Source organism: Sminthopsis crassicaudata, chromosome 4 (assembly GCF_048593235.1).
Source record: "Sminthopsis crassicaudata isolate SCR6 chromosome 4, ASM4859323v1, whole genome shotgun sequence".
NCBI classification, from domain to species: Eukaryota; Metazoa; Chordata; class Mammalia; order Dasyuromorphia; family Dasyuridae; genus Sminthopsis; species Sminthopsis crassicaudata.
The window spans coordinates 336,533,772-336,557,065 of record NC_133620.1 but is presented as its reverse complement, the minus strand read 5'-3'; the positions used below and the strand labels follow the sequence as shown (position 1 = coordinate 336,557,065).

Here is a 23,294-nt window from a genome sequence, read left to right as displayed (position 1 = left end):
CATGCTATGACAGGCTCCCCCACTCCCAGGGAGCTGCTATCTTGTTGGGTCCTGGAGCCATGACGATGGAAGAACCAATTGGTAGCAAAAACATTTATTATTCAGTGGCAAGATGAAGATTAGAGGCCCCCCTCTAATCAGCTATTTGGTTACAGATTGGGTTTGGAGCTGCAGGCCAGACCTGTTGGATAGTATTCTGTATCCTCATCTTCCTTCCCTCCCCCGGGAGTCTGTACCCCCACTTTGCCCCCTCAGGGATAATCAGGGTTGGGTTGGCAAAGAGCAATGATTCCCTCACTCTTTTGGAAGCCCCACAGGCTGGATTAGGGGAAAAAAGGAAGAATGGGGGAGGTGCACTGGTGCCCGAGGACCTCTCATGTTTGGAAGAACTGGCGCTCGAGCTGCTTGGTCAGGGTCCCACTAGATGTCAGCGTTCGGCTCACATATTCCTGCGTCACCTGACGAGTGAGGGACCCTCCTGCCTCAAGCTGCTGGGTCCCCAGGACCAGTCTGTCTGCAGAGGACAAGCAGAGATGGAGTTGAGCACTCCCGACCTCTCCCCTGTGCTTGTTGTGTCTCCCAGCCAGAAAGAACCAGGCCCAGCCAGGTGCAGCCCTCCCCCAGAGACATGCCTCACCTGCTAAGAAGGGCTTGGTGATGCTGGAATGGGTTGCCGTGGTGATGCTGGTGTACTCTCTGGGAAACTGAGCTGCCTCTTGCTGAAGCCCAAGGTGCCCTCCCAGCTGTGGAAAGGGACCTAGAAAGGAGACAGTGGGGGAGGTCAGGGGGAGGTAAGAAGGGTATTCAGGGCTCAGCGGACCCAGCCGTGAGGCAGACCTGGGGGAGTCCTTGACCTACCTCCGTTCTGAGATTCAATGGTGATGATGCCCTCGCGCTCTGGCCCAAAACCTTGCGTTGTCTTTGCCTGCACTTTGAATTTGTAAGGCACGTTTTCACTCAGACCCGGCACTGTCAGCCGGTTCTCCAAGTGGTCGCCTTCCACCTGGAAGGTAGTAGATGGACCTGAAGAGAGAGGTGATCAAGAGCAAGGTTAGGAGCTCCCCCACTTCTCAAATGTCCCCCCTCCCCTATTCCCATTTCCTAGAGTCCCTCCCTTTTTTTCTTTTTTTAAAGTCTTTACATATAAAAATTTTATTATAATTGTAAAGAATTTTAAAACAAGTCTCTCCCTTTGCCCATTTTATTTTATTATTATTTTTTAGTATTTTTTTATTGATAGTTCATATGCATGGGTAATTTTTTACATTATCCCTTGCACTCATTTCTGTTCTGACTTTTCCCTTCCCTCCCTCCACCCCCTCCCCTGGATGGCAGGCAGTCTTATATATGTTAAACATGTTATAGTACATCCTAGATATGATATATGTGTGCAGAACCGAACAGTTCTTTTGTTGCACACCCTCCCTTTTTTCTTGAAGAGATTATAAGTCTAGAAAAAGTTTGGGAATTTTGGAGCTATAGACAGCTACCTCCATGGGCCATCTCACAGGTCACCAGGTACCCCAGAATGTCCCCATTGGGTCTGCGAGGTCGTTCCCAACTCATCTGCAGTGAATCCGGACTTAAGGCTGTGAATACCAAGGGGCCTGGGGCACTGGGAGTGCTCAGAGTGAAGGGTGAACCTGAAGGGGGAAGGGGGTGAGATTCAATCAGTAAACAAAGGAGTAAGGGAGGGAGTAAGGAGTCAGGTGTAACGTGCTCTCCTGGCAGTTACAATTACTAGCCTGTCCTAGACCCACCAGAGTACCTTTGACCACTGTCCTTTGCAGTGTGAGCTCTACCCGGCTCGCCTCCTCTGAGGCCTTCTAAGGTCTCTGGCCACAATCTCTTGAATCTATAGCTTAATGACCGGTAGCGCACTCAAGAACAACCACATGTAATCTTAAAAGCCTTTATTATACCTACTCACATAATGCCCTAACTGATGCCCTGACTTGTTGGTTCCCTGGTGAACACCTGGTCAGAAGACCCATGTGTTCACTACCAAAACCCTTACCTCTTTTGGCTACCCATCTTGGTTTGGCCACCCAGGCTAGGGAGCCAGGGTGAACAGCAGGAGGTTAAAGAGGGCAGTTGCTGCCTGCAGTGGGCTTACATAGGGCCTGTGAGGTCACACACACAGCCAATCAGCGAGAGAGTCACCCATTACGAAGCTATCTCAATATGGCCAGGATCCCGCCCAAGGGCAGTCCTAATATCCACAGAAATTATTTCTGGGCCTCAATCTCCCGATGCACTGTGTCCACCCATTTAAAGGGCCCTTACAGTCAGGCTTAGCCAAGCCCAAGTTAGCTTCCCAAGCAAAAATGGGGCAGGAAGGTTGGTCTCACCTGGCAGAGGAGAGAGTGGACTTTCGGGGTGCACCTGGGACTCAATGGTGATGACACCCTCACGCTCTGGACCCCAGCCTTCCTGGCTCTGGGCCCGGACCCGGAAGATGTAGGAGTGATTAGGCAGGAGGTCTTCCACAACCACAGAGGTCTGGTGAGGGTCGTTGATGTGTAGCCTGTGCAGCTCACCTTGGACAGGGAATGAATAAAGGGAGTGGGTCTCCATCTACTTTGGGATCCAAGACCAAGTGATGGAATGTTTTTCTCCCAGTCCTTTTCACTTTGTGACATACTACTTAAAAGATGGAACCTAAGGGCCTCCTTGGACCAGATTTTTATTTGTGAGCAAGTGGACTGAAATTACTGGGGTGGTATTGGATCCAATGAGGATCTTTGAAACGTAAAATGAGAAGAAAAAGGAAAAAATAGGACTGGAAGAGGGGAAGGAATGGGAAGGAATAGGGATGAATTTTTGGAGATCTTTTTCTGAAATCTGCAAATGGAGAAATCATTTCATTCTCAATAATTTCTATGCTTATCTCTGGGGTTTGGTGGTAGAAATAAAAGTAAGGTACAGTCTACTCTCAACACCATTTTGTTTCCTTTATGGGTATTTGTGCTCAACCTGTGGCAGAGCATTCCGAGCTTCTGTTGGTCTGATCACACTGTAACTTGACTCTAACATTAATTATGCCATTTTCGCTCTCTTTGGGAACAAAGGACAACCACCAGCCATAGAACTTCATTAAAGCATTATGAAATCCAGATTGAGAAATAAGGAGCTAATCTCACTATCTTTTGCCACTTGGTCCCCAGAGCTATACTGACTGGGGGATTCTTAGAATTACAGAATTTCCACTGTTGTCAGTTCTGTCACATTCCTGACCTGGGGGCATGCAAAGTAAATACTTCTATGAGGAATTTTACTCCCAAGAATTGTTATCTTGAATATTTAATTTCCTCACCTGATCCCAGCTCTTAGGGCTTCAGTAGAAGTCCTCCAGAAGGTATCTGTTTATTGCCTGGCAATTTGTGGCCCAAGTAATCAGCCCTTTGATCTGGATTAGGAGCCACTAAATTTAATCTTTATCCCTCCTGGGTACCTTCCTATAGATCATCCTGAGGCATTAAAATATATCCATCCTACACTTAATACTCCCTAGCTGTGTGTTCCTGGACAAGTCACTTAACCCCAATTGCCTCAGCAAAAAAAATTCATCCTATAGAGTGGCTCTAGGAGTCAGATAAGGTCCCGTGGGGGTGTCCCTTACCTCCACTCAGCAGCTGGTACTCCATGCTGTAGCCTTGCAGGGCTCGATCACATTGTGGCTCCTGCCAGCTCACTTTGAGGGATGTGGGTCCCAAGGCTGAGAATACCAGGCGGGTGGGGGTGTCAGGTACCCCAGTTGGCAGACGGGATTCTGGAGGAAGGAAAAATGGAGGGGAGGATGGAGAGTTGGGCAGGCTGGAGTTTGGGGTTAGCTCTTATATGAGACCCCTTCATTGCCACGGAGGGCTAGGATCCTGAAAGCATCCTGCACCTGTGACCAGTCCAGGGTGGCTCATTCACCTAATTAATAATATCTTCAAAAGGAATCTGGAACTTGTGCTTGCCCACCAGTCTGTGCCCCCTCCCTCTAGTCCGCTTTCCCATAGTGGGATGGCCACTAAGGAAGGCCCTCCCCCCGCTTCTTCCTTAGGAAAGAGCTATCAGTGTCATTAGGCTGGCAGCACAAGCAGGAAGTGAAGGGTTAGCTGCTCTGGTGGGCCCAGCATGGAGTCTGCGAATGGAATGAGGGGTTGGAACGGGCAGCTGGGGCACAGCAGCCGGTGAGCTACAGGACGGACTGCTGCGCCTCTACCTGGGCCCCAGCTTGCTGCTGGTCTGCTCAGAATTACAGAATCCTGAAAGCCACTGAAGGAATGGACGCCCTTCACCTGGACTCGGTCCTTGGGCACAGAAACCCGAGCCCCGGGGGGCCTGCTCCCCCCATCTTCCTGAATGGGAGGGAGGCCTAAGATGGATAAAATGGAGAGAGTGAGTAGTTGGGGCAGTGTCCGGCCACTGCCTCAGGCCTGTGGAAATCTAGAAAAACAGGATTAACAGGAGAACAGCTGGCACCCAAACAAGCGAGCTTGTGGAGTGCTTGTGCCTCCCTCGCCCTGAGGTCCATCCTGGTCACTCACCATAGGAAGAGACGGAGGCCAGGGTGGAGTAGTCTCGGGGGAGGGTTGCCGAGTGCTCTGTTCGAGTCAGGGAATGGTAGTCTTGGGTGAGAGTGGAAGAAGTGCTTAGCATTCGGTGCTGTGGGTGGGGGCTCAGATGGGTGCCGTAGGTGGACGTGGCGGTGGTCATCCTGTGCAGTGAGTTAGCACTGCCTGGGAAAACGAAGTCCAGCCTCCCATTCAGTAAGTGTTCTGTGAGGGGAAGGCAGGCCACAATCAGGCAGTCCAGCTCGGGACTGGGAAAGGATTTCAGAACTCATTTGGCCTAACCCTCCTGATTTTACTGATAAAGAAACTGAAGCCCCCTGATCTTGCCCAAGTGATAATCTGGCTTCACAGTAGGGGGTCTTTCCCCTCCAGCAATGTCCCAGCTCAGTCTTTTGCCAGGGTGAACTTCAAGGTTGTAAAAACCTAGAGCTGATTCAGGTCCAATTACTCTCACTTGGGCGTGGGGGAAAGGACAGGGGAAAAACCAGATTCCTGCAAGTTTTTGCCCCAAACCCAGTTTTCCTGGAATTCCCTGACCTTCCCTAGGAGTCCCCTGGGGTCTGATTTGCTTTGTGCTTTGGATAAATTCCCTTCCCGGGGAGCCTGCTTCAGGCAGGCTGCACACCCTCCTCTGGCTGCTCCTGAACCATTCTGTAAAGCCCTGGAAAGAAGGCTTTCATTCGAGCAGAAAGGGTTCAGGGAAGTCTTGCCAGCTTCTGCCTTGGTAACACTGGGACTTAGAGATCAGCCCTTCTCATGAGTCAGTCTTTGTTCTTCCCCCACACCAGCCCTGTTCCATCACCCAGAACACTGTGACTATTCTGTCTGGCGACATGGAGTGGACGTGTGTGTACCTATGTTTGATGGGTATGTGTGGGCACTGCCAGCTGTGCCAGCTTGTCCATCACATCAAGGGAAGAGGAAGTGGGGAAATTGTTTAAGGAGCAAAAGCCATGTGTGCCTGACTCTGGGACAGCAGGGCAAGGGTTTCCTCTGTCACCTGCTGGGGGGTGGGGGGTCCCCCTTCGGGGGAGGCTGCCTCCTGGGTTGCTATCATCCTGGGGCAGGATGAGCCCCTCAGCCTCAGAGGAGAGCCCACTGCTGCTGGACAGGCGGGGGATGAATTCTGGGGGCAGCTGCCACGTGATCTGCCGGAAATTCAGGTTCTCTCCGGGCAGTGGCTCGAACTTCCAGCAGGAGCCTTGGGAACAATGAAGGGGCAGGTTGGCACTGCCCCCCAGGATGGAAATAGATCTGGATTGATAGAAGTGGCCACCTATAACTTCTTGTCAGAATTGGATCAGAATTAGCTGCCTGCAGAGGTTGGACAATTAGTATCTGAGCCATCTGCCCATGATTTGAAGGAAAATGCGTGGGGTTTCTACATTTGATTGTTGATATGAAGATAAAAGGCTTTTTTTTTTTTTTTTTTGGCAAAGAATAGCACTAAAAGGATTTTGCAAAAGGATAGAAAAAGAGGGTAAAAGTTTGAGAATGTTTTCCCCTCCGTTTGGGACTCGAGCCCAGAATATTGTAGCTGTGGGATTTAAGAAATAGGCCAAGAGTGGGAAATTACATAATTTCAGCTAGTTATTATTAGAGTTGGGCCTGGAATTCTCTATCCCAAACTAGGGCTCTCCACCATTGAACCCCAGTTTCTTAAAACAGGTCAGCCGGCTTCTTTCTCAAACCCCTCCCCATAAAGCTAAGCAATGCCTATGGAACCTCCTTACAAGGCCAGAGGAAGTGGATGGTGGTCCTGCATATTGGCAATAGCACTTTATTCTCTTAAAAACCCTTTCAATTTTTCTATTTTTCCCCATGCAGTGGACAGTTGTTGGAATCCTTTCAGAGATAAAGTGATTCCATTTAGAAATCACACTAGGAGTTAGAAGTAATGGCAAGAGTAGACCCTCTCTCTGCCACTTTTGGCAGAAGAGAAAAAAGGGACAAGAGGAAGGTAGAAAAGAGCAGGAAACAGATGTATTTGGGGGTGAGACTGAGCTGTCTCAGACCCCGCTAGGAATAAAAGACTGGCTCCACTCCTGAGCTCCCAGAGCCCTCCCACCTAAGAGTCTGGAGAGATGTCTTTGATCAATTGGAGCTGGAGACGAGGGGCAGTCTCTTTTCCTGCCAGCTAGGGCAGAGTGACTTCTGCTGTGCCTCCCTCAGATCCTCCTGCTTTGGTTACTGGTGAATCTGAGGGGGACAGGCAGCTGTTCTCACTGAATGAATCCCCAGGCCCCTTCCACCAGTCCCTTAAGGCTATGTGTGCTTCCTGTTACCAAACACATAAAGCCCACTGCCCATTTACCGGGATGGTACACTCTGGCCCCTGACAGTTCGTGAGGGGTTGGAAGAATGGCCAAAAATCGGGCGTTGTCCTCCCAGTTCCCTCCCTCTGCCCTACTTTGTCCAGGAATGTCCCCACTGGGACCTCCCCCTCCCCACCCTTGCCTTCCAAGCTCAATGTACCTGTGTCGTCAGAGACACTGGGCCTCTGGCTGCTGGCAGGGGAACGTAGGACATCGTCGCTGTACATGAGGAAGCTGTCATAGTCTTCCCCACCTTGGGCGTCCACGATGGGGATGTCTGGGATGATGGGGACTAGAGGTGGGAGGGGGAGAAGTGAGCTGGGATCGCTCCTGCTATCCCTTTCCCCCTCTTTGCCTCCGGCCTAGGCCAGATACTCACTGGACATGGGCCGTTTGGGTTGGGTGGCGAGATTGATGATGGCTTCTCTCTCTGGCCCCCAGCCCGCCCCATTGCGGGCCTTTACTGTATAGCGGTAGGGCTGTGATTCTCGAAGGTTCTCAATCAACAATGTCCGCTTCTTGGGGGTATCCACGAGTACTTTTTTCATGGGCCCAATGGGCTCTAGGACAAGAGAGAGAACATTATGCTTTGAATCTTATCTTAGTTTTTTTTTTTTTTTAATTAATTAAAACAATTCTTTTGGTCTTAGTTCTAACATAGACTAACTAGGGGACCTCAAAAAAGTAGTTTCAGCTCTTTGGGTGTCCATTACCTCCTGTATGGTAATGGAGTGAATAAATGCTGATTTTGCAAAAAATGCCTCCTTCCCTTTCCTTCACACACCCTATGTGTGTTGTAATTCCTCAGGTGAATGTAAGTTCCTTCAGAGCAGGGATTATCTTGTTTGCATTTATATATGCATAGCATAGTGCCAAATGTATAGGAAGCACTTAATAAATGCTTGTTCTGTCTGTTTCTATATATGTCTATCCATCTGTCTATATTTGTTTGTCTATTGTCTAATGTGAGGATAGAATTAAATTGAATTAAAAATCCAATATAAAAACACTTGATTACAGTCACACTCAGTTTTTACTTGATTCTTCATGAATTTGCATGATATCCTTATGGAGGGGCCAGGCTAATCAATCTTCTGTATTGTTCCAATTTTAGTGTATGTGCTGTCAAAGCAAACACTTGATGCATTCATCATAGCACCTATAAAATTTCATATCAGCTTCCTTACGACTTTTTCTCCCCCTCTGAATCCCACTTTTTTCTGCTCCAGTGTGGTTCAGTGTAATAGTACTTGGCCGTAGATATGTGACCCAGCAGAGACAAATGTATTGTAAACTTCTAAAAAAACAACAACAGGGAATGCATGTCGCTCTCTCAGCCCTATAAAATCTGGAATATAAATTGGTCAGGGTTAACTGTAGCATCGCACTCTCCCCAGGGCAGAAAGCTAGACATTGGACTCTTGAAGTTTCAGCTTCTACTCTTCTCGCTCCCTTCCTATAACTGCGCATTGCGAGGACTGCCATTCTTCCTGCAGGGCCTTGGGTAGTGGAAGCTGGCACTACAAGTTTTGGGGGAGAGGGACACAGACATGGAATCCTTACTGTTCTCCTCATTGACTAATCCGTAGCAGACCTCATAGGCTGTGATCTCCCCATTGGTCTCAGCTGGCTCGGCCCAGCTTAGCTGGGTGACGGTGGAGGAAACAACGTTGAAGGCCAGGCGTCCAGGTTCACTGGGGACTGTGTGGTCAGAGTGGAGAGATGGGGAAGCGGTCAGTGGTGGGAAAAGGAGCAGGGGTCCCTAGGGGTCAGCATCCCTAAGAATGTGGTGAGTGAAGACAGAAGGGGCAGGACTTCTGAGGGTGGGGACGAAGGGGAGCCATGGAGATGAGGATGGGAGGAATTTACTCTTGCTTTTAGGCATTGTATATAGTAACAGCAATAGTTTAAGAAGGACTTTAAGAATTGTGCACGTTTAATCTATATCGGATTGCTTGCTATCTTGGGGAGAGGGGAGAGAAGGAGAGAGGGAGAAAAATTTGGAACACAAGGTTTTGCAAAGATGAATGTCAAAAATTATCTTTACATGTATTTGGAAAAATAAAACACTATTTTAAAAAAAGAAAGAAAAATCCATGGACAGTATGGTTCAGGGGGTCACAAAGGAAAAAAAAAAGGACTTTGAATGAATAAGTTATTTTGACTATAAGAAAACCCAAATTAGCCAGAAAGAGCACTATTTAAAGCAGAAAACCGATAAACAGAATTAAGTGAGGAATAATTTTAAATACATATACTTATTTATGTCTAATGGTGGTCATCTCTAGGCAGGGGAACAGGTGAGGAAGGAAAGAAAAAATAAATTTATATGATATTTTGTTGTATAAAAGGAATAACAAGTTGCATTTAGTGTTCCTATGCAATCATCTTTGTTATCATATTTGTTATGGAAATGTTGACGTTATTCTATAGATTAAAAATAAAAATTTTCTTTTTTAAAGGATCATCCTTGGTAGAGAGTCTGTAAAAGACTTACCTTCCTCATGGGTACGACAGGATACCAGGGGACTATAAGGTCCCTCACCCGATGGCCCATAAGCGCAGACCTTCATCTCATAGTCACAATATGGGTATAGGTTGGTAAGCTCCACTGAGGGTACTTTGCAATCAAGGAACCGAGCCTCAGATTCAGGGTCACCCTGTATCCAGTATTTTACCTATACCCACAGTGAAAGATGTCAGAAGAAATATATATATATATAGTGGCTTAGGTATAAAAGGCCATACATAAGGAAAGAGCCCAGGACAATCCATCAGTCAATCAATCAAACATTTATTAAGTACCTACTCTGTGCTAGATACTATGCTAAGTGCTTATACATTTCCCCAAGGAATTCACAGTCCCCTATGGGACTTCTTCTATAGAAGGGCAGGGCTTTAAAAATGTGGGGCAGACAACAGCTTGGAAAAGGAAGCACAGAAATGGAAGAAAACAACTCCTTTAAAAATGGATTTGGTAAAATGGAAAAGGAAAAAAACTTCTTTAAAAACTAGGATTGACGAAATGAAAAAAAAAGAAAATAATTTTTAAAATAGAACTGATGAAATGGAAAAAAAAAAAGCCACTGAACAAAACAACTCCTTTAAAAGCACTATTGGCCAAATGATTTAGAGAAAGGAGATAAAATAGCTAACTGAAGAAAATAATTCACTGAAAATTAGAATTGGGCAAATGGAAGTAAATGACTCAATGAGATATCAAGAATCAGTCCAACGAAAATATGAACAAAAATGCTCACTCAAAAGTGATTCAATTGAAAGCAAATTAAAATAGTCACAGGACCACAGATTTAGAGATCATCTAATCTAAACTCCTTATTTTATAGATGAGGAAAACAGAGGTCCAGACATGTAAAACCAACTGTTTAAGCCGTAATAGTTAGCCAGTAATTGACCCAAGGGGCAGCTAGATGGCGGAGTCTTCCTCCTCACCTTGTATCCAGATGGCTTGCCAGGAGGTGGTATCCAATTGAAATGGATCCTACGGGAACCAATGGCCTTGGCATTGGGGTTCTGGGGGGCACCTGGTTCAGCCGGGGTGGAATATGAGGAAGCCGTCTGCCCAACGAAGTCCTTATCCAGACTTTCTGCAGTGAATGGGAAGAGATATTAAGCGCAAAGCTAGAACTGGATCGTTTTTGTGCCACTAGTGGGAGCCAGACACTCAATCGATGACCCTTCTGGGTAAGTTAGGACGGGTTTGTCTGAGGGCTCTGGGGCCCGTTGAGGTTTTGAATCTTGTTCTTCAGTAAGGGGAGGCTCTCCATGTCAGACAGAGTCTCAATATCCCCACCACCTGCAGGGCACCTAAGGTTTCAAGATGATAATAAGCAAATTTTGTTTTTAGCTCCTTTATTCCGTAGCTCTGGTGGCTTTCCCTCCATTACTCAGGATTCTCCAGTTTTTTCCACCTTTCTCTAGGGTCTCAAACCCCCTTAGTCATAGGGCATAAAGACATTCAAAGTAAAAATGCCTTAATGTATTGCTCCTTCCTTTGAAAGGGGGAGGGGATCAAAGCCCCGAGAGTGGTATTTTAGACATTTTCAATGAGAATTTGGGAGGTAAAATCTCTCCCATCCTCCATCCAGGCAGGGTCTTCCCCAGAGCTTCCCCCTCTGTCCATCATTTCAATTACCGATGAGGACTGTGGCAGAGTGCGGCTCGCCCAGCCGAGCACCATACTTGGGATTGGTTAGATGGATGTGGAAACGCCGGGATTGATGGCCCAAAAGGAGGGAGTCCATTTCCTGTAGATCCAGCAATTTCACTTGCAGCTCCTTCTTTGTCTCCCCTGGCTGGAAGAGCAGATCTCCTTCCACAGGGATGTAGTCCTGGGAAAAAAGTAGGGGAGCAGGAGAAATCACGTGCCAGCCAGAGCACCCAGAGACACTCATCCAATCACATCCAGAGATGTCGAGTGCAGACTCGGGTACAACGGCAGCCACAGTCATACATGGTGCCCGTCGCCTCTGCTCCTGCTATGGAGCTCTACTCCACGCTAAATGTTCTTTCTAACCTTGTTTCTTAATGATGGTGAGATCTCCACTGGCAACCGGGACAATCTTAAATAAGTATTTGAAAACACACATGCAGACAAAAAGGGCTTCATAAATTTGGTGAAAGGGAAAAAGAAAACAACCAGGATTGGCAAAATGAAAAAAAAAAAAGAAAACAACTTGAAAAATAGAATTGCCGAAATGGCACATGTCCCACTGCCTCATGAGCAAGCCCTGCTGTAAGAAAGCTCTTACCCGGTTGGCCCGGGCTGTGTTATCCTGTGTTCGGTAGGAGACTTGACACTTGCCACTGTCCATGACGCGTCTGGTAACAGGAATCCGGGCTACCTGGTCCATGTGGTTGAAGGAATACTCTGGCAGATCAAACGATACTATCCCACTGGCTGCAAGAAACCATGGCAGTGAGTATGGGCCAGGGGAGGTTTCAACCTTCCTTTACCCTTTCTTGGGTCATGGGAGGAACCCCCTCATTTGTATCTCCTAATCTCATCCCTGAAACCCCATGGGCAACCACAGAAAAAACATCCTCATTCCCATCGAAATGAGAAGCATGAGATGGCCGAGCCCGGACTTGCAATCTCAGTGTATAACAAACTCCCAGATGAAGAAAAGTTTCTTGAATCAATGCGGGCTGGTACCCTTCTCTGCAATCTAAAGAACCGACAGGTTAAGTAGCTTGTCTAGGGATCATACAGACAGGATGTATCAGGGAGGATTTGAACTCCAGTTCTTCCTGGCATTGAGGACAGCTTTCTCTTTACTGTATCAAGTATCTATATATATGTGTGTGTGCCCACATATATATATATGCAAATAAATACGTCTGTACATACACATATGTTATACACATATGTTATACACGTATACATGTTACATATACACATTTAAAACTATATACATTATCTCATTTGATCTTCACAACAACCCTTGCTACTCCAGACTTGGAAACTGAGATTTAGAGAAGTTGTGATTTGCTCAGTCAGGCAATAAAGGAAGTGTTGAAGGTAAATTAATATTCATCAGAAGTGGGAAGCCACAGACCAAGTACTGAGACAATGAGTCCAATAGCAGCCAAAGAACTAGGCCCACCGGAAGTGGAAGAAAGAGTTCTATGCCTTCTCTCCTCCATCCTGCCACCGTGCTCTATTTCACCTGAATGTCAGTTCTAACCTTGTTCCTTTATGATGGTTATGTTGACCAGGCGACGCCCAATGGTGGCAGTGCCCACGGGTACATCAATGGCTTCTACCACCAGATGCTGATCATCATCATTATCTGGACGGATGAAAAGAGGGACGCGAACATCTACCAGCTCTACTCCCTCCTGAAATTCCACCATGCCCCGGGCATCTGGATGGAGAAAGTAGGGAAGGGGGAAGACACACTGGATCAGAGGAGCAAGATGGGGAGAAAAAGACAAAGACTATCATATGATAGGATTTGGAGAGGGGCAGGACCTTTGATTTTGATGATGATGATGATGATGATGAAGAAATAATAGCCAGCATTTGTATAGCGTTTGCCAAATGCTTTGCAAATATAGTTTCCTCTCCTTGGATTCCACTGTCCACTAAGAGTTTTGGGACACCCTGAATTATCCCATTTATCCTCACAACAATCAGGTGCTGTCATTATCTCCTTTGTATAATTACGGACACTGAATCAGAGGTTGTGTCTTTTCCAAGGTCAGAGAGATAATAAGTGTCTGAGGTCAGATATGACTCCAAGTCTAATACTCTCACCTACTTTTCCATCTAAATGCTTTAGGGACTCCATCCCTCAATTTTATAGATGAGGGAAGCAGCTCAAGATTGGGCCAAGACAACAGATAGAGATACCAGAGTCAGGGTTTGGATTCGGGACCTTGGCCTGCCATGCAGGACACCCAGAGGACAGCTTGTGGTCAGCACCCTCTCTGTCAGGGATCCTCTGTGGTCAGCAACACCTGCCCGTGGCCAGGCAACCTACCCTGGTCTCCAGTGAGGGTGTAGTAGCCAGGGGCCACCTTGAGCTCATGGAATGCTCCCTGTGAGACTTGCTTCTCTGTTAGCTTCAGCAGAGGCAACTTGGCTGACCGGGGGGCCATCAGCACTGTGTCCACAATTGTGTGGTCCTGCCTAATTCCAGGAGAAGAAAAGAAGATCACTAAGGTCCAGATTCCACATGCACATCTTATTGCCATCCACTAGAGGGATCTGTAAGATGGGCAACTTTCTTATTCTTTATCAATGATCAATACAATCCAGCACTTCCTAACACGGTTTCTCTCAGATAGAGCTTAATACAGGTTTGTTGACCGATTACGAATGGATGAGCAGATCTGGAGGAAAAGATCTGTTCCTTTTTTCGTTCTTGTCTTCATTTGTTTCTTCTTCCCATTTCCAATTCTTTATCTCTCTCCTCCTCCAACGCTCAATTCTGTTAATTCTTCTCTGATTTTCTGACTTTCTACTAAACAGGAATGTAGGTCACCAACTGGGAATGGTGGGAGGTCATGAGTGAGATACTGGTTGCTTTTCTTGCTAACCTCTCAAAAGAGAAAGAAGGAAGAAAGGAGAGAAAGAAAGAAAGGAAAGGAAAAAGGAGGGAAGGATGCTAACCTGTTTTTTGGGGGCACCTGAGAAGGCTGTCAAGGGGGCACCTTCCCCATCCCTAAACAATTCTTTCTTGATGGAGCCCTCTGTATTTCCCATAATCAGACATATAATGACATATAGGAATGCCCAGGGTCTGGGACTAAGAACACAAGGCATTGTGAGGGTTCAGATGCCATATGCTTTTTTGGATAATGTTGCCAGGCACAGGATCCCTCAGTTGGCATGAAATTAGTGGAATGCAAGCTCTCTACTGCAGCTATAGATCCATTGCTCTTTTCTTTCCCTCACTCCCTTCCCCACCCCCAAAGGAGAGAAAATACTAAGGCAGATAAACAGAGAGAGAAGCAGGATAAAGGGACAGATGCCCAAGAGTGATAGTCCTAGGGCTACCAGCTAATGCTCTACTCACTTTTTCCCAGCATTGGGCTGTTGCCTGTGGGAGAAACAGAAGAAATAAATGAGCTGTGTTTTTCTTAGAGCCTTGAGAAGGGCTGGAGTGGGTGGGGCAGGGGTATTCAGGACTTTTGGTGTTTTCCTATACTAGCCGCCCACCTCATAATCTACTACCAGGCTGTAGAATTAGTGTAGGGCTGCCACAGGACCAGTGGGATGAGCCATCTTCTGAAATGCCATCCAGAAAGCTTGGATCAGCATGGTACAGCCACCAATGGTCTCTATGTGGTATCTCCGTATCTATGGGCACGGCAAGTACTCACCGAAACTTGGTGTGCTGAAGCTTATGAACCCCTGGGATCTGTCTGTAAACTTCATTCAGCTGGAAGAGAACAGAGGGGGGGAAAGGGGGATGAGGGTGTCTCCTTGGGACAATCTGGCACAGGAAAAACCATGACTCCTTTGTTCTCACTGTCCCCCATGCTTGAAATACCCTCCCTCTTCATCTGTGCCCCTTGGGATCCCTGGCTTCCTTTGACACTTAGGAGGCGTTGCCCTTTCCCTTTCTTCCCTTCCCCTCCTTTTTATTCCTTTTTTTTTTTTTTTTTTTTTTTTCCTTTTGAGCCCTCATCTCCCTATCTCATCCACCCTGGAAGGGCAACAGCCACTCAAAATAGGCCTCCTCTTAATACTGATCAGTATGGAAACTCTAAACTACTCCATTTCTCTGACTGGCCCAACACATCTCTCCTGGAAGCCCCCCATCCCCACTGCTGTTTAAGGGCAACCCCCTAGTTGCCTTTTGCCCTGCTACAATTCGGACATCCAGACCCCAAGCGATCCACCAGCCTCAGCCTCTCCAGCAGAAGGAACTCCAAGTGTACCCCATGATGCCTTTCTCAATTGCTAGTAATCTCTTCTCTAAATTTTTTTAAGTCATGTACATCTCTCCACGTCTCTCCCTTTAGAATGCAAGCTTCTTGAAGGAAAGACAGTTTTTGCTTTTTGTTTATATCCTTAGCACTGGGCACAGCGCCGATCAAAAAGTAAGAATGAATAAATGTTGTTTAACTGATTCAGAACCAAGAATGAACCCTCTAATCAGAATCCTCCCAGAGCAAGGGAACATACTCAGGCCAGGGAGCAGAGTTTCCAGGGGCTCAGACCATTGCAGCTTTATTTCTTGGAAAAATGCAAATAGTAGATTCTCCAACAGGAGCCTCTTGTTCTTGGGCTAACTCTCCAGAAGAGCCCTCTCCTTGAGTTGCCTCCTCGCACATGCTCTTTTCCTCCCTCCCACCCTCACCCAGAGAATCTCCATTCTTTCCCCTCCAGCGGGCACTGCCCTCAGTCTTACATTTTCTTCTACTTCCTGGCGCAGCTGATCGCACTCCCGAGTATCCGGTTTCAGCAGGTTCTCGGTGCAGAGGCGGGCAAGGCGCAGGGATAGCCTATATGGGACTGGGGGGGATAGGACAGGTCAGGTCGGTGCTCTTTCATGGAGGCTACTACCGAGTGCCTAGAACTTTCTCGTGGATAGCTGGCCCAGTGGAATAACAAACCTGGGAGAGTGGGGGGATTTTTGGTGGTAGGAAGAAAATGGAAGTTAGTTCCATAGTTGGCTGCTCTTGGCTCTCAGAACTGTCAGAGGCCCTTTAAGGAATTAAAATGAGCATCCTTTGGAACCCAGATTCAAGGCAAGCAGCGTCCACAATCCCCGGCTCAGGATTCCTTTCTGAGAAGGGCACCCCCGTTACCTCCTTACCCAGTTCTTTGGGATTGGCGGCATGGCTGGTGATGCCATTGTTGATCTTCCAGCGGACCATGTCACGCCCTTTCAGGTTTCCACTGCGTACCATTGGCGTGTCCAGGTGGTCCGAAGCCATGAGGTTCTCCCTCAACACGTAGTGATCTTCCTTGAAGCCCACCATGTGGCCTGCAGAGGGGCAGAGGGATTTCAGTACCAATGTCACCCTAATGATGCTTATGGAGCCCAGGAGGCCAGACAAAGGCATCTCAGCTTCCATTATGCCGACATTAATCCACCATCCCATGTGGGAATCCCTGCTCCCTCTTTCCCTCCTCTCCCTGTGCCCTCAGGAAGTGAAAGCCAGAGCCTCCCCATCCCCGTGCCAGAGACTGCCCATTCCCGTGCCAGTGCCCCAGCAGTACCTTTGTTGCAGCAGGGAAGCAGGGCCAGGCAGGCCTGTGAATTAGGAAGAAGGAACAGAAAGGAAAGAAAGCTTAGAAACTTGAGCTGCTCCTGCTCTGTGTTACCTGCTTTTTGCCTCAGGGGCAAGGTAGCGACCTCTCTCTTGAGAAGCCTGGTAGTACCAACTGGTGCCAGGATATCAGGGAGCGGTTAGAAATTATGATGGCAGGAGCAGACAGAAAAATGTCCATGAAGGTCTTGTCCCACTTCACCTAGCCTAGTCTCTATCCTACAATAGGATCTCCAGGCCTTCCAGGTTATCACTCCTGTTCTGCTTTCCCTTTCTTCCCTTCCCAGATTCCAGCCTTTAATTAACAAAAGCAGTCTATACTGCTACAACAGCCCTGAAAGATGCAGGACTCTGATTAATGCAATCACTAGTTATGCTTTCAGGAGACCAAAGTGAACCAGGCCTCTTACCTCCTGATAGAAAGGGGGTATATTATAGGTGTGGAAAGGGACGTACATTTTAGTCAAGTGTTTATTTTGTTCACTGTACTTCATTGTTACAAAAGAGGGTTCCATTGAAGGTAGGAAGTTATCCTTGGGAAATGAGACCAATATAAAAATATCAGTAAAACATTGAAAAAGAGAACCCTTTTCCCTTCTCTTTGAAATGATCTTGAATTTTTTTTGTAAATATTTTTAATGTCCCTATAGAAGAAGAAAGAAAGAAGGAAGGAAGGAAGGAAGGAAGGAAGGAAGGAAGGAAGGAAGGAAGGAAGGAAGGAAGGAAGGAAGGAAGGAAGGAAGGAAGGAAGGAAGGAAGGAGAGGAAGGAGAGGAAGGAAGGAAGGAAGGAAGGAAGGAAGGAAGGAAAGGAAGGAAGGAAAGGAAGGAAGGAAAGGAAGGGAGGAAAGAAAGGAAGGAAGGAAGGAAGGAAGGAAGGAAGGAAGGAAGGAAGGAAGGAAGGAAGGAAGGAAGGAAGGAAGGAAGGAAGGAAGGAAGGAAGGAAGGAAGGGAAGGAAGGAAGGGAAGGAAGGAAGGGAAGAAAGGAAGGAAAGAAAGAAGGAAGGAAGGAAAGGAAGGGAGGGAGGGAAGGAGGGAGGGAGGAAGGAAGGGAGGGAAGGAGGGAGGAAGGAAGATTCTATGTCAGATACTATGCTAAGTGTTCTATAAACATTGTCTCAATCCTTACAACAACCTTAGGAGGTAGGTGTTATTATCATCCCCATTTTATAGATGAAGAGACTAAAAGAGAAGTTAAGTGATTTGCCCAATGTCACACAGTAGTGTTTGAAGCCATTTTAAAATTCAAGCCTTCTTCACTCCAGGTTTAGTATTCTATCTACAATAGGTACTGTCTTCCTCGGCTGGTTGTAAGATCCTTGTATTCCTAGTGCCTAGTACAATGTCTGGCACATAGTAGTCGCCTAATAAATGCTTCCTGATTGACTGACTAACGGATGGATCCGTGTGGTCACAGCCTTCAGGGGTACTGATTGCAGCCCATCCGTACCTTCACATCCTGAACACTTTATTCTGGAATCTTTTCATTGTGTTTCCTATCACTACTCTTTCCCTGCCAAACCTAGATCATTTCCTTACCATCCCCCTCCTTGAGCTGTTGAACAGTACTGAAGGAAGTCATGCAAGCCAGCCGACTGGGTCTGCTACAAATTGATTTTACCTAATCTCGCCTGGATCCTCACTATGGTAAGGAAATAGTCTCCTCCCTGACTGATCCTCTAACTCCCCTCAGCTGCCGATCTAAACCCTCCCCCCCTCTGCTCAACCCTCCTCTACTTCCCCTTTCTCTCTCAATTGACTGCCTCTTTCTTGATTGAGAAAATCATGGCTCTCTCTTCTCACCTACACCTCAAGTTCTTGACATCACGTCTCCATCCGACCTCCCAGAAGTCTGATGGAGGCGGTTCTTGTCTTCACCAGGACAACCTAAATATGCTTGATTCAAACCCTTCTTATCTTCTCGAGCAGAATGTCCCCACAATCATCTCCACTGCTTCTCTAATGTTCAATCTCTCCCTCTTCTTGGCCCCCTCCCACTGCTTGCAAACTTGTCCAAGTCTCCATGCTCTTAACAATGTTGACAAAACCAAAACCAAAAACTCTGGCCCATCAAGCTGTCCGTCTATAACTTCTCTCTTTCTCTCGAACTCCCAAAAGAAGATGTCTACACTCATTGTCTCTGCTTCCTTTTAAGCATTTGGTTTCTAATTTCATAAATAAAATGGCTTTCTCCAAAGTTGTCAATGATCTCTTCATGACCAAATCTGATTCGAACGGCCTTTTCTCAGCCTTCATCCTATTTGATCTTCCTAATGCTTTTGATCATCTGCCATGTTGGAGGTCCTGGGCCCGGGCTCCCATGTCACATAAACAATTCCCAGTCACCAATGGAGTGAAACAAGCTTGTGTGCTTGCTCCAGTGCTTTTTAGTATGATGTTTTCAGCCAGGTTATCAAAAATCTTCAATGTAGACAAACATTGCAAACATACGCTTACTGTGGTAAGTAAATACTTCAGCCTGAACAGACTGCAAGTGAGAACTAAAGGGGAGGGAGTTTGGTGAATTTTTTTTTTTTCAGATGATTGTGCAGCCTCTGAAGCCGAGATGCAACAAGGTGTGGTAGATTCCCTGCTGCTTGCACCAGTTTTAGTCTACCAATTAACACCACAAAATGGCAGGTACTCCATCATCCAGTATCACACCGCCAGCTGCTTCATAAATGCTTATGAATGCTTATGATGGCTGGTTGATGCATTAAGCTCTTGATCCCACAAACCCTTTAGTCTGACCCCAAGCTACTTCTCCAGATGTATTACATATTATGCCTTTTCATTCACTCTTCAAATGGGCCACGATGCCCCTGTGTCCAGTTAGTACTCTCCCCTGACCTTTATTCTTAGCTCCACAGTTTTCTTCAGGGCTCAGCTGAAGTGCGATATTCTACAGAAGCCTTTCCTGATCCCCCAGATGCAAAGCCTCTGTCCCTTCTAAGCTTCTACAGAATCTTGTATTATCTTTGCATGTAACCTTTACAGGTTGCTCCTGGCTAACTCCTTGTTCAGCTAGTATCTAGTATAAGGCTTGGCACATAGTAGGCACTTAACAAATACAGGTACACATGGTTGCCACTGGCTAACCCCTTGTACAACTAGTATAATGCTTGGCACATAGTAGGCACTTAACAAATACAGTTACACATGGTTGCCACTGGCTAACCCCTTGTACATCTAGTATAATGGTTGGCACATAGTAGGCACTTAACAAATGCTTCCTGATCAATGGATTTGTGATTTGATCAGTTTGGATACAGCTTTCAATGGTGCAGGTTGCAACCATCTCTACCATCACATCCCAAATGACTCTTGATTATGTGCTATAAGGTATCTCCCCGATGTAATGAAGGCTTTCCTCTAGCTCTTTTGGCGTTTTGTGGGTACCAGTGAAATGTGTGACTTGACCACTGGTTAGTCCTTTTCTGCACTAAAAACCATTCCATCTCCTTTCTTAGTCTTATAACAAAGGGATATACTTTTTACACCTTTTGGTACTTTTTAAAAGTGTCTCCTGTATGCCCATCTTTTGTAACCAGCAACACTCTAATTTCTTACAAGTTGGAAGCTACGTGTCTTCCATATCCCCATATAACTGGGCAGGTATCTTATAAGCGCTAGTTGACAGACTGATCACAGCTATGTGATCTGGGACCATACGAAAGGACGTGGTAAGGGGCCCTCGAGGTCAGAACGATAAGGTGGATCGGGGTGGGGGCTTACCTTGCAGCAGGCACAGTACTTCCAGCAGAGCAGCAGCAGCAGGGCCAAGAGCAGCAGGAGGAAGATGAGCAATGGGATGAGCCACCAGAAGGTTCCAGGAGGACAGTCTAGGACGGGGCAGACACAAAAAGTGAAGAGACGGGGAGGCGTGGAAAAGCAGAAGGAAATCAACTTTGTTCTAGTAGCCCCTTGGGACATGTCACCCTGCTTCTCTTCCCCTCGGGACAGGAGCTCCCTCCCTCCCTTTCCCTCTCGTGGCCCCGGATCTGTCATTTCCCTCAGTGGATCTCAAAGGCACTCACCTTTTTTCTTATGCACAAGAACGGTGCTGTTGGGTCCGATGGCTTCGTTCCCTTCTACAGTATAGCTGTAGGTGCAGTCATCATCCTCGTCCCGGAAGGAGCAGTATTCCAGCACCTCTTCTGCTGTATTCGCCACAACATGCTACCCGTTAGGTAGAGTCCCTAAGAGCCCACTGCTCCCACCCTTCTGCCTCCTGATTCCTTCCCCAGGAATGGGAGAAAGATGAGGTAAGGAAGTAAGCACCTCCCAGAGAGCAATGAGCAAAGGTCCAGGTCTAGGACAATCTGACTTGGTTAAGCTTTCCTGGGTGGATGACAGCGGCTGAGCACCTACAAAATGCCCTGGACATATTTTGAGAAAGGCACCCCACTTTAATATGTAGAACCCAAGACACAGGTGGGTCCCTAGCTTTGCCTAGGACCATTCTGAGAATATTCCTGCCTGTAGGGAGGAGCTTGTGAGGCCCTGAGATATTATGGGCCACGATCCCTCACTCTCCCAACCTCCCTAGGATATGCTCACAGTGTCCCTAGTATCTTTTTTTGCTGTTGTTGTTCTATTTTATTGTATCTTGATTTCTCATAAAGTCACTAGATTCTATTTGCTCAATTCTAATTTTTCTTTTTTTTCCTAGTAAATTTATTTTTAATTCACATTATTTTATGAATCATGTTGGGAGAGAAAAATCGAGCAAAGGGAAAAACTATGAGAGAGATAAAAAAAAAAAAAACCCCAACATCAACAACAACAGAAAAAAAGAAGTGAGCATAGCATTGCTGATTTACATTCTCTCTCCTTAGTTCTTTTTCTGGAGCAGCTGGCATTTTCTGTCCAGAGTCTATTGGGGCTGCTCTTACCTTTCTTCAGCTCCTCCACCATCTTCACCTTGAAGTTACAGCTAGCACACTTCTGCCCCTTCTTCACCCCGGTGCCCCAGGCTTGGCACTGGACACAGGAACGCAGGTCCTCACATACCCCTAGGAACGCCTGAATGGAGAAGCGGCCAGACACAGTGATGGATGGGTGAAGAGGCCCCTGGACCCCCAGAACCACCTTCAGGAGAGGGTCAGAAGCAGCCACTGCCACACCCGTTCCTTCCCTCTGCCCAGGCCCTGTCCGTGCTCACTGCAGAGTAGCTGATCTCGCAGGTGGTATCGGTGTAGAGGGAGACTTGGTCACAGTGGCAACGTCCACACTCACAGCGTCCTCGCCCGTTACATATGCCCTGGAGAGAGAGAATCTGTTGGCCTGACCCTCCCTCGGCAGCCGGAGAGGTCCGAGTTTGGCCAGCCTCTCCTGAGAAGAGGACCTTGCGGACCTCCAATCTCTCCAAATACAGCTCGGGACAGTCCTCGAGTATTTTGCCCCAAATTCTAGGAGACTCCCAACCCCCATCCCCAAGGACTGTCTTCAGCTCCTGCCACCACACGGCCAGAATGTCGGGGCCCGTCCACTCCCAGGCGTACCCCGTTGCTGTCGATGCAGGTGGCGTTGCTGAGTGGACACTCACAGCTCTTTCCTGTCCAGCCCTTTTCGCACAGGCACTGGCCCATGGAGCAGCGGCCCCGATCTGTAGGGAGTGGGAGCAAGGAAAATAGAGCTCGTACTTCCAAAGTGGCTGGCTTAGTTCCTTTTTTTTTGTTGAACTGAAGAGGAAAGCTATAAAACAATCTTCCCCATAATTCATGGTCCTTTATGCCATTCCCAGAGCCCCAATGCTTCAGGCTCTCTCTCTCCCTTCACAGGCAACTTTCTTTTCTAACCCCCGGAAAGCCTGGGAAGTTGCACTGTACTGGTCTGTACTGCTGCTATGTCTCCCACCCTCAATACCAGAAAGTCTTACCTTTGTGCCATTACCCAGTCTCCCCAGATCTTTCTCTTTTTATCCCCTTTATTAAAGCTTTTTATTTTTCAAAACATATGTGTGGGCAATTCTTCAACATTAGCCCTTGTAAAATCTTGTGTTCCAACTTTTCCTTCCCCACCTACCCCTCTAGAAGGCAAGTAGTCCAATATATGTTAAACATGGTAGAAATATAGGTTAAGATTTTTCTCTTTATAATTATTATCAGAGTTGTCTGTCTGCCTTAAGGAGATTTTAACCTTTTTTTTTTTTTTTTTTAATTTTTTTTCCCTCCTTTTCCTGAGGCTGGGGTTAAGTGACTTGCTCAGGGTCACACAGCTGAGACCACATTTGAACTCAGGTCCTCCTGAATTCAGGGCTGGTGCTCTATCCACTGCGCCACCTAGCTGCCCCCAGAGATTTTAATCTTGAGGGAAAACAAGAACTATCTGACAAAATAGCAATGTGTTAAAATGTGTGCAAGAATTCAGAGCAAGACTGATATTGATTGAAGTAATGAGAGGAGACTCCCCAAAGGAGGTGAGAATATTATAACTTGAAGGGACCTTCAAAATCACTGGTACTAGGATTTCTTAACTTTTTTTCCCCCTCAGAATAGTGTTTTAAATGCATAAAACAAAATAAATAGAATTACAAAGGTAACCAGTGATATTAAAATACCTTTACATAAATGTATTTTTTAAAGCACAAAGTTCACAGACTTCAGATTAATAACCCCTGGTCCAATTCCTTCACTATAGAGGAGGAAACTGACTTGTCCAGGG

At 46.8% G+C, this 23,294-nt stretch overlaps 1 protein-coding gene and 1 non-coding gene across 9 annotated transcripts in view; both read right to left on the bottom strand.

The window, feature by feature from the left end:
- Nucleotides 1-78: 78 nt before the first annotated feature.
- Nucleotides 79-23,294, bottom strand: part of ITGB4 (integrin subunit beta 4) — a 43,861-nt gene continuing 20,645 nt past the window's right edge. The window contains exons 14-41 of one of the 8 annotated variants that reach the window (XM_074265145.1): nt 22,133-22,236; nt 21,793-21,891; nt 21,524-21,653; nt 20,666-20,788; nt 20,364-20,470; nt 16,581-16,614; nt 16,174-16,344; nt 15,766-15,869; nt 14,732-14,790; nt 14,425-14,448; nt 13,387-13,535; nt 12,589-12,768; nt 11,653-11,801; nt 11,037-11,232; nt 10,334-10,488; nt 9,378-9,558; nt 8,444-8,581; nt 7,260-7,442; nt 7,041-7,172; nt 5,566-5,766; nt 4,539-4,769; nt 4,214-4,366; nt 3,623-3,772; nt 2,352-2,540; nt 1,491-1,643; nt 859-1,023; nt 638-757; nt 79-514 (exon numbers count right to left, since the gene is read on the bottom strand). In XM_074265145.1, the coding sequence (XP_074121246.1) occupies nt 375-514; nt 638-757; nt 859-1,023; nt 1,491-1,643; nt 2,352-2,540; nt 3,623-3,772; nt 4,214-4,366; nt 4,539-4,769; nt 5,566-5,766; nt 7,041-7,172; nt 7,260-7,442; nt 8,444-8,581; nt 9,378-9,558; nt 10,334-10,488; nt 11,037-11,232; nt 11,653-11,801; nt 12,589-12,768; nt 13,387-13,535; nt 14,425-14,448; nt 14,732-14,790; nt 15,766-15,869; nt 16,174-16,344; nt 16,581-16,614; nt 20,364-20,470; nt 20,666-20,788; nt 21,524-21,653; nt 21,793-21,891; nt 22,133-22,236 (3,920 nt within the window). In that variant the 3' untranslated portion in view covers nt 79-374. The remainder of the gene's footprint in view (nt 515-637; nt 758-858; nt 1,024-1,490; nt 1,644-2,351; nt 2,541-3,622; nt 3,773-4,213; nt 4,367-4,538; nt 4,770-5,565; nt 5,767-7,040; nt 7,173-7,259; nt 7,443-8,443; nt 8,582-9,377; nt 9,559-10,333; nt 10,489-11,036; nt 11,233-11,652; nt 11,802-12,588; nt 12,769-13,386; nt 13,536-14,424; nt 14,449-14,731; nt 14,791-15,765; nt 15,870-16,173; nt 16,345-16,580; nt 16,615-20,363; nt 20,471-20,665; nt 20,789-21,523; nt 21,654-21,792; nt 21,892-22,132; nt 22,237-23,294) is intronic. The other 7 variants (XM_074265146.1, XM_074265147.1, XM_074265149.1 and 4 more) reach the window with 7 other exon arrangements.
- LOC141542006 (U6 spliceosomal RNA) lies at nt 7,910-8,018 on the bottom strand. Its single transcript, XR_012482012.1, has one exon. It is a non-coding gene; the product is annotated as a U6 spliceosomal RNA (small nuclear RNA).